At 40.2% G+C, this 10,174-nt stretch overlaps 2 protein-coding genes across 2 annotated transcripts; one reads left to right on the top strand and one right to left on the bottom strand.

Moving 5' to 3' along the window:
* Positions 1 to 805: 805 nt before the first annotated feature.
* On the top strand, positions 806 to 4,406 carry LOC119500662. Its single transcript, XM_037790510.1, has 5 exons — positions 806 to 981; positions 2,544 to 2,721; positions 2,818 to 3,047; positions 3,765 to 4,110; positions 4,310 to 4,406. Exons 1-4 carry the CDS (start codon positions 955 to 957, stop codon positions 4,056 to 4,058), a joined length of 729 nt encoding a protein of 242 aa, XP_037646438.1. The 5' UTR covers positions 806 to 954; the 3' UTR covers positions 4,059 to 4,110; positions 4,310 to 4,406.
* Positions 4,407 to 4,788: 382 nt separating this feature from the next.
* LOC119477047 (hyaluronan and proteoglycan link protein 3-like) lies at positions 4,789 to 10,073 on the bottom strand. The gene is made up of 7 exons (XM_037750868.1): positions 9,989 to 10,073; positions 9,677 to 9,836; positions 8,864 to 9,086; positions 8,564 to 8,786; positions 8,305 to 8,450; positions 6,882 to 7,184; positions 4,789 to 5,693 (listed from the first exon to the last, which is right to left on the bottom strand). Exons 3-7 carry the CDS (start codon positions 9,003 to 9,005, stop codon positions 5,404 to 5,406), a joined length of 1,104 nt encoding a protein of 367 aa, XP_037606796.1. The 5' UTR covers positions 9,006 to 9,086; positions 9,677 to 9,836; positions 9,989 to 10,073; the 3' UTR covers positions 4,789 to 5,403.
* Positions 10,074 to 10,174: the final 101 nt, after the last annotated feature.

The following is a 10,174-nucleotide window of genomic DNA, read 5'->3' on the forward strand; positions in this document are numbered from 1 at the left end:
GGTCAAAGATAAGCACAGTTCATAGTATATTTGTGTAGGTATATAGAGCCTATATTGGATACCCTTTTCCTGCCTTTTAGTAAGAGATGTTGTGAATGAGGAAATAGAGTGATTTAATATGACATTTGTGCTTTTCCCTGCCAAAAAATATTATATATATACATATATATATATATAATATTTTTTGGCTTCCTTTGGTGCAGATCCAGTTTCACACTCCAGGCTGTCTATAGAGACAGGCTTTGTCAGCTCTGTCCACAGAGACAGAGCAACATTTCCTGCTACAATGTAGCAAATATGAAGAAATTAGGAAAAATTCTTTACAAAAATGAAATGTAAACTCCAAGATTTTGATAGTGTCATCGCCATAGAAGCTGCAGGATATGTCAGTGCATGTCACAGCCTAAGAGACAACCACAACAACAACACAGAATAGATGTAACTCACAATCTGCCTTTATTTACTCCTCTACTTCATGTTTTTTTTTTTACATTTATCCTTTGATATTGCAATATATTGTTATTGTTTTTTATTTGTTTGTTTGTTTTATTGACACAACAAACATGAATTACTTTTTTATTGTTTTCTTTCATCTACATGCATGTTGTCTTTAAATATCTATATATTGTAATTTGCTTAATGAATTGAATATATGTATATAAAGTATATATGTTTTTTTTATTTATTTATTTATTTATTTATTTTTTAATTTATTATTGAATTGACGCTTTGGCAATATTGTTCACCTGACACTCATGATCAATAAAGCAAATTGAACTGAATGGTGGCGGTAATGCATCTCTAAGATGGTTTGACAACCGCCAATACACACCAAAGAAGAAGCAGAGGGTGGCGGTGATGCGCTGAACGCTGGCTTCACTACCGACAATCAATCAGGAGAAGCAGCACAACAACAACCTGAGAAGAGAAGAACCGCTCTGTCCTCTGGAGAAGATGGACATCAGCGATCGACGACCAAATGTAAGCAAATACACGAACGAACCACAATGACTGCTGACCATTTATAATAACAACACGTCATTCACATGTGACCTTTTCAGCCTCATAACGTTAGTTAGTAGATCAGTACCTCAGACAGGACTTCTTCACCTGCCGAGCTAAAAGCTACCTGTCGAGCTATCTCACAGCTATAATCACAACAATGTTCATTATGTGTTAACTCCAAAGCACGACCATCAGGGAGATCAGATCTTTATCTTTAAGACATGTCAATATAAAGCATGTCCCCCGTGAGAGACATCTCAGCAGACCCTCAGGTAGCGAACAGAAGAGGAAGAGGAGAGAGTCAGCTGGTGGTTCTACCATGTTGGATCTAAAGCCACTAACACGTCCTCCTTCACACAGAGCCATACAACACTAACACGACCTTTATCTCTACGTATTTATATTATACTGGCCAGTTTAATGTCTAATCCCAAATGGCACGTGTTGCCGCGGCGGCAGCTATCGTCTAAGATCACCTGAGTTTCGTCTCTTTGTCTCTAAACTCGCCTCTATCTAACAGTTAGCATGGCTAACAGGTAGCTAACGTTATTAACGTAATGTCGTTGAGGGCAGGCCAGATGTTACTGCGCATGAGTTGTACCCGAGAGGCTGCAGCTGCAGCCCCGGAGCCCCGTATGCACGTAGTATCTGTTATGCCCTGATGTCACGATCCAGGTTTTCGTCTCGACGATGCATATCGTCACGTTTTTATATCGCGATATTTCGTGGCACAATATTTCGTCACACCCCTACTACTAATATTATGAAGTAGTTAAAGGGACTATTTGTAACTTTCAGAAATGCTTCTTAACAGCGACACCTGTGGCCGTGAAATCAACGAAAGTCAGCGTCGGGCTCGCGCTTCTGCTCGCTCTAAATATACCTGAACGAGCATCACTCAAAACAGTGAGGCGACACACGTCAGCTAAAACAACAATATCACTCTATATTTCAGCTGCTTGGCAGTAAAGTTAGCTGACCAGATGAAGGTCTCTCCATGAACATGATTTAGATCTGATCCTAGTGTTGGCTTTTCCTGCCTAAGTGCAGGCTGATGCAGCGGGGCTCTGCAGCATGTCTCCCTGCTCTCTCCGCCCGCAGCCGGAGAGAGAGCAGAGGAGACACCGACACCCGGTAGGTAACGAGACGGTAACGTTACTAGCTGAGGAGCTCCGTCACTTCACAAGACACGGGAAACCTCTGTTGGTCTGGAGGAGCTGCAGCATTTATTTCTGCACAAACGTACCCTGTACATTCACTAAATATTCTCAGAGCTAAACTAACTCTTCTGCAGTGTGGAGTGAGCGCGCGTTCACGTCTAGAGGTGGAGCGAGCTGAGAACGCGAGTGCTCTCTGAGTGAAGGCAGGCAGGCAGAGGAGGAGAGGCAGTGGCCACACGCGAACGCGCATATGCGAGCGCGAATGTGTGGCGACCCGCTACATTTATACGCTTAAAAAGTTACAAACAGTCCCTTTAATGGACAGCTGAGGCATCTGAGGTTGTTGTTTATTACTAATGACTTTATTATCTATTCCAGGTCCATGTAACCATCCAGAAGGGATTATACACTCCGACACTGAAAAAATGCATCGACTGCTGCTATCCTCCCAAATACCATTGTCCATTTTGTTTACCATCTTTTTTCAAACCTACAAAATACTCCAGAGCTAGGCTTCATCTGGACATTCATCTAAGGAGAGCCATTTACGTTGGAGGTAATTACATTTTCTATTTTGTGATTAATTGTCAGTGTCAGCAAAAAAGATGAATCATATATTCATTCATAATTCAATGTGTTTTTCATATTTCAGAGTACACAATCCACAAATGTGCACTGGATTGCAGAAATCAGGCGCATTACCACTGTTTGTTCTGCACAGACACGCTGATAAAGCAGCGAGATTTCAAAAATCATCTACCGTGCTGCCACCAGGCTCAACAGCAGAGAATATTATCCGATCTGCAGACAGCCGCGACACACAGAGTCCAAACCGAAGGATCGCTGATCCCTGGAGAGGGTGACATCGCTACATTTGAGATAGTAAGGCTGTGTGTGATGAATGATGCACTTTTAAGTAATCCATTTGTCGTTGCCGATTGTCTCCTGACAGTGTATCTTAACATTTCAGTTTTGTCTTCTGGTGGGTGATCTTCGCTTTCTTCGTTTCCTTTGTACATTTTTTACTATCAACAACATATTTTTAACCTTTTTTGTGTTTTAATTACTGCATGGCAGCCAGAAGTTTAACTGTTAGGCCTGTTGACTCTACAACCAGCTTGCACTTGTGCAAAAGAGTCACATTTTGAGATTGTGATCTCGTGATGATGTCTTGGGATTTATTATGTGTGTAACTCTATTGTTCTTCGGGTCCTTTTTTTTAAATCATAAGTTGCATGTGATGGGATGTAATCGACAATCAGCATCTATGTGAAGTCAGGTGCAACAGTTTAGAAGAAGGTTTTTTTTGTTTCTATCTGGGGAAAAACTCCCTCTTATCGTAGAATTTTTCATACATGATTAAATAAACTTGCCATAACTGCTTTGCAAAAATATAAGAGACTTTTTTTATTGCAAACGTTTTAAATTTTCTTTGAATGCTAATGTGGAACGGCAGCCAAAAAATACTCAGAAAAATATCTGTTTTCAGATTTAGCCAGCTTTGGGTGTTGTTTTATCTATCACTAAAGCTAAATCACTGTCATTGAACGCCACAGATTTTATTTTGTTGTTTAAAAACAATCTGCGTTGTCCTTATAGGAGAACGACGATGACAGTGATGATGATGTTACCTCCATCGTGGACTCAGACGACCAACACAGCCCCGGAGCGAGCAGCAGCCAGCTCGTCCAACGTGACACTGTGGGGATGAAGAGGAGTACGGATCCTTCTAAATGTGACCGAACTGTACAGACCAACATTGAAAAACCACAAGACTGCGATGAATACTACTTCATGGGCCTGGTGAAAATGTTTAAAAAGTTGTCCCCTCGGAAGAAGGCAGAGGTCAGGATGAAAATCGAGAGACTCATCTTCGAAGCTGAGTTTGAGTAGAAAGGGATTACGCACACGTTTCCTGTTACATGTTTTATTGAAAGTTGTAAGAAGCAGAGTTTCTGTATTTTGTCTTGTTTGCAGACAAACCCTTGAAGATTTTTTTCTTTTGACACTAAGACAGAGAGATGTACAGTAGGGTTAATAACGAATAACCACAGATGTATGCAGTAAAGACTGCTCAGCCTACCTCAGACAGACACATAGTGACATAGAGTCTCACAGCTGGACATTAATAATACTGGGGCCAGTTTTCTCAGATGTACAAAACAAATCAAGCTGCTGTTTGTAAAGCCTGACATATATTATGAAATGTTTTTTTCATGCAAATAAAACTCCTGCAAGTTGTGTGTGTGTGTGGGCGTAACATTTCTGTGTGAAGAGACAGAGACGGGAATCTTCTGTAAAAGGATTTTAATGGTTAGGAAAAGCGTTTTTTATACTAAAATAAGTTATATTTCCAATAACGTAAAAATTGAGTGATGTGAAAATCACCTGAGGTACATGGTTCTACAGTAGATCTGTAAGAAACTAGGGCTGCAAATAACGCTTATTTTCATTGTCAATTATTTTCTTGATTAGTTGATTAATTGGTCTATGAAATGTCAGAAAATGGTGAAAAATGTTGATCAGCGTTTCAAGATGACGTCCTCAAATGTCTTGTTTTGTCCACAACTCAAAGATATTCAGTTTACTGTCATAGAGGAGTAAAAAAACAAAACAGAAAATATTCACATTTGAGAAGCTGGAATCAAAGAATTGACTTTTTTTCTTTAAAAAAATGACTCAAACCGATTAATCGATAATCCAAATAGTTGCGGATTAATAGTTGACAATGAATCGATTAATCGATGCAGCTCTAGAAGAAACAATAATTGATGTCCACTGACCTTCGAATCATGTCATAGCCTTCATCAGTGTACAGAAGAATATCAATAGCTTTAATTTCATTAATGCTTAATAGCATTAATAGTGAGACAGCATCATAGTAAAGTAAAGGCTTTGCTCTCATGTACAAAAAGAGAATGAACTAATAGAAAATACAGTGAGATGTACATAAAATGGTAAAACTGAGGTTTACACCAGTGGTTGCCAACCTTTCTCACTTGTAAGCAGTATCTACTTGTGAGCCATCAACACGGTCTTTAACCAATTTAGGCAAAGAGTGAGAGAGTTTTGTTTCTACTTGAATAAGTTTTAGAGGCATTAAGATGTAAAATTATCCAGCACATCACAAGAAAAAATGTCTGAGGATTTCCAGGCAGCTCGCTCATAAGGATCCATATTTTCAAGAGAGCTGTGCCAACTTCCCATCTCTGACCCCACAGAGGAGGGGAGTCTACATTCATTCATCCCCTGACTTGTAGCAGTAGACTCCATGCTTGTGCTGAGGAGGTGGGAAGCCAAAGCTGCGCACCCCGGGCTCAGAGGGACCACAGTTTCTCCGTGGCCTGGTGATGGGATACCGGACGCTTCCATCAGCCAGCCAGCCAGCCTCACAGCTGTCCAGCCCTGTTAGTTTCCAGGCGGCGTAGAGCTGTCCGACCTTGGCGACTTCTGCTCCGTCCTCCTGACACGCCTGCTGAGCCTCGGTCAGGTTCATCTTGTGAGAGGGCTGAAGATAGTAGACACTACCTTTGAAGGAAACATTGTTATTGTGACACCAGTCAAGAGACTTCTTTAAACATTTTTTATGCAGTTATTTTTTCAAGTGAGAAATATGGGATAATGGTATTCATTCTTTATCTTATTATTCTGTTATTCATTTTCTTTTTTATATTTATTGAAATGCTATCTTATTTAGCTTGTAAGGTGGGAAACCTTTGCTAGAAAACATAAATAAGAATGAAAACTGGGGCAAACTTGTGACATTTGAGTGTCAAACACTTCATTTCCTGCAATCTGGTGAATTTTTATGCACCAATTGCATCAAGTTCTGGTGAAAATGTCTTTACTTATGTAAAGGAAAACACAAAATTCAGGCACCAGGTGACAATTCAATTAATTGGATCCACAAGAGTCTCAGCTTTACAGTGATACCCAATTTATGTAACTCTAAGACTGTTTAGGTACCCCAGTATGCAGAAATATTCAAATAACCATTTTAAGAATATGCAAAAATAACACATTTATACTGCATGCAAAAAAAACTGCAGTTTAACCCAAACTGCATGTGATCATCATAAAGTGGGCATGTCTGTAAAGGGGAGACTTGTGGGTACCCATAGAACCCATTTTCATTCACATATCTTGAGGTCAGAGGTCAAGGGACCCCTTTCAAAATGGCCTTGCCAGTTTTTCCTCACCAAAATGTAGTCTAACTTTGGAGTGTTATTTAACCTCCTACTTGACAAGATAACATGACATGGTTATACAAATGGATTCCTTAGGTTTTTCTAGTTTCATAAGATACCAATATCTTCACTCTAGCTCAGGGGTGCAGAGATGAAATTTAGGTATGCTTGAGCACCCCTAAAAAGGGTCTAAAATCGCCACTGATGCAGACTTAAGGATGTTGGCTTCTGCACACTATTAACAGTTACAGTGCCTCCTAATGAGAGGAGACAGGAAGCAAAAAAAAGTGCCTCTGGGTAAAGATAGTTTCAAAGCAGTTTGGCACTTGAGCAGAGGACATTTTGACATTAATGGCTACTGAATTCCTTTCAGCTGCTTCAGTTTCAGGCTCCTGGTATTGTGCATGCTGGCTCACTGATCATCGTTAATGTTATTAGTAACACCTGTGCTCTTTCTGCTATGACAACTCAAACCTGTTTTGAAACCAGGTTTTGAGCAGGTTGCATTGCTGCTCTGACGCCACCTCACCTCGGAGTGAAGAGGAGAAGCAGAAGACATCGTAGCGATGAAGGTGCTGGTGGCGTCTGCCGTAGCTCCGGACGCCCGGGGCGAGGCCGTGCCCCCCGCAGGGCACCCTGGGCCGGGTGATGGGGTACTGGACCGTCCCGTCAGCCAGCCAGCCGGCGTTGCACCAGTGCAGGCCTTCCTTCCAAGCCTGGAAGAGCTGTGTGAAGGTGGCCAGGGTGGAGTCCTGCTGCTCACAGGTCTGCTGGGCTCCCAGGAAGCTCAGGTGGTAATGACCACCAGGGTGCTGGTAGGGAAACACCACACCTGGGGGGGAGGGATTCATTACACTCTATTACACAGAGCGTGTGGGCTTCAAAGGTGGATAGAACAAAGCCATCATTAATGTTATTAGTAACACCTGTGGTTGAGTCTATGACATGTCAAAATGTCTGCTGTGAAAAAAACAATTAACCCAATTCAACTACAACTAATATTTGTACAAGTAAAATATCTACTTCTGTTATTAAGATTTTATACTCAAGTACTTCTGCTCCTACTATTACTACCCAACTACCAGCAATACCAATGAGACTTCTAACATTGTCAGATTACATCTCTATTTACAGAAGAATGGAATATATTAATAATTATATACATTATAAATTTAATAAAAGGAATGACCATTAATGGTATTGTATATACAGTACACATTCATATAAGTGTCTACCAGTTCACCAAAAATCAGACTATCACAATCAAATGCAGTTTAAAAGACAAAAACAAACACAAATCAATCAATGAATGGATGACATCATCATACTGCTGTTACTGAGCCACTTTATGTAAAGTATATGGTGCTATATTTTTTTATTGATCTACTTTTCTTATTCCAGTCTCATAACCCATATCTCATCCCTCTTTCTCATTACATTTGTGCAATACTGTTGAAGATACTTTCACTTACTTTCACACACAATCCTCATTTTCATACGTACAGTATATAGTACTATTATTTAATTTGATATATGTCATCACATTCTTATTGTATCGTATCATTGTCTTTCTCTCTTATTAATGTTATTTTATCTTATTATTGTAAATTTATCTTATCTTATCTATTGCGTTTAGTACTGAGCTGACCCGTTCTCTCACCCTATACATTTCATTGTACTGACCCCTGTAATGACCCTGTGTTAACATGCACATGACAAATAAAACTGAAACTTGAACTGTAAAAGGCTTTAAATAAGACTCAAATAGTCAAAGAGGAATTCTGTTGGAAGATCTGGGATGCAATGCTTTATAATAAGCTTTTCATCTTCAATTCATTAAGATTAAAACTGCAGGACATCTTTTTTTTCTATGAACAGAATTAAAAGTAGGCGTACTGTACGTGTGCAATGTTTGGACTCTCGTTGCCTCTTGGGAATGAACAACATTGTACCTTGTAACTCCAGATCAACTGAAGTGCTCCTGTCCTCCAGTCCGTCCACCACCTCACAGTGGTAGCGGCCTGTATCATTCAGCAGGAGGTCAGTCATCACAAGTGCAGCATCTCCTGGGAACTCCTGTCTGAGCTGCACACGGCCCCTGACCAACACACACACACACACACACACACACACACACACACACTGTGAGTTAATAAAACACAAATAAGCTCATACAGCCATCATAAATGAATTATTTGTCTTTTCAATAACCTGAAGTGGCCAAAACTTCGACAGCGTAAGCCGATGGTCACCAGCACATCTGTCTGTTGCCCCCCAGCAGCAGGCAGCCAGGACCACTTGATCCGGACCTGCCTTGGCGAGCTCAACTCAGGCTCATACCAGAACCTGCAGGGCATGGTGGCGTTACCCCCTCTGACTGCAAACACTGACGGCTGAGCAGAGTCCACGTGGAGCTTCACACCTCTGAAATGAACTGGAGGGAACATTACATCTAAGAACTGGAGCAGCTAATTACAATAAATATATATATTTTATTGATCATGTTCATACTTTCTTTGTTTCCATTTCCTTTGAGGTAGTCATGGTAGAAGAAGAAGTTGTTTGGGATTGTGGGGGAAGCCAGGGCCAAACCTGAGAGAAGCAGCTGAGCCCCCAACAACAGGACACACATCATTATCATCATCATCTTCATCCTCCTGGCTTTGAGGACAAATCCTGTTCCTGAATCCTCTCTCTGTGCAGCAATCCCCAAAGCCTGCAGAGAGAAATATCCCTTAAAGCACAGTGGAATAATATCATCTTTTGGATGATTACATTATATTTGCACAACCTTCTGTATTTTTAAATGACGACGTTGTGACAGGACAGAGCCTGTAGAGGGCAGCATGACACCGTGTTAGTGAGCTCTGTCTGCTCTCTATCAACATTTCAATTTAGTCACTTTATTATGTTATTATTTATTATTTTATTTTATTATAATATTATATAATATTATATTTTATTATTATATGTTAGTAAAAAATAATGTTTCTGCATTTTGGCACCACAAAACTGCTGCTTCAAATGACTGATTTAAAAGATAGAAATGTTGATTATTTGCTTGCTAGTTTTCAGCATGGCAGGTAGTCTATTTCAGTTAGTCTAAATGCATCATTCGCAACACCTGTGACATTTTCTGAGTCGATGTAGGAACGTTAACACACGTGAGGACAAAAAACGAAAAAACTCGAAATGCAAAAGGTCTAATAAAGAAAAAAAGAAAAAAAAGAAAAAACATTTTGACTAATAAACTATTTTAAAGATTACAGAACATATTTGACGCACAGTCATTTTGTTAATAGTCTACTGATGTTTCACACTTACCGTAAAACACCTTGATATTCTGCTTTAATCCTCGTGGAAAGGAAAGCTTTGATGCTGAGGAGCAGAAGAAGTCAGAAGAAGTCTGCTGGCAGCAACATTAGTGTCTCCAAGAGGACGCACAGTATCTGATGCTCACAGGGTTCACAGGCTTTCTGGTCAACTAAAAGCATCAATTGTAGGTTAGTGTCCTCCAGTCGTTGCCGATGATAAAACAGGTGTAACTGTGGTCAGTTAGTAATGATAAGTGTATTCTGTAGCAGGACTGTGATGCTGCTGCTGTGCTGCTGTCTGGCTGTTGAACTGGAATAGTACCTGAGTGTGCTTCTGCAGCCAGAGAGTGAAGGAAGGGAGGATGGTGATGGTGATGTCAGAGATGGAGAAGAAGACCCCAATTTCATTCATCACTATTTATACATTTATAGCTCAAATATGCAAATTAAGAATGAAAATGAATACTTATTTTTGTGTTTATTGTTGATTTTTTTTCAACAGGTGGCA

Source organism: Sebastes umbrosus, chromosome 2 (assembly GCF_015220745.1).
Source record: "Sebastes umbrosus isolate fSebUmb1 chromosome 2, fSebUmb1.pri, whole genome shotgun sequence".
Lineage (NCBI taxonomy): Eukaryota > Metazoa > Chordata > Actinopteri > Perciformes > Sebastidae > Sebastes > Sebastes umbrosus.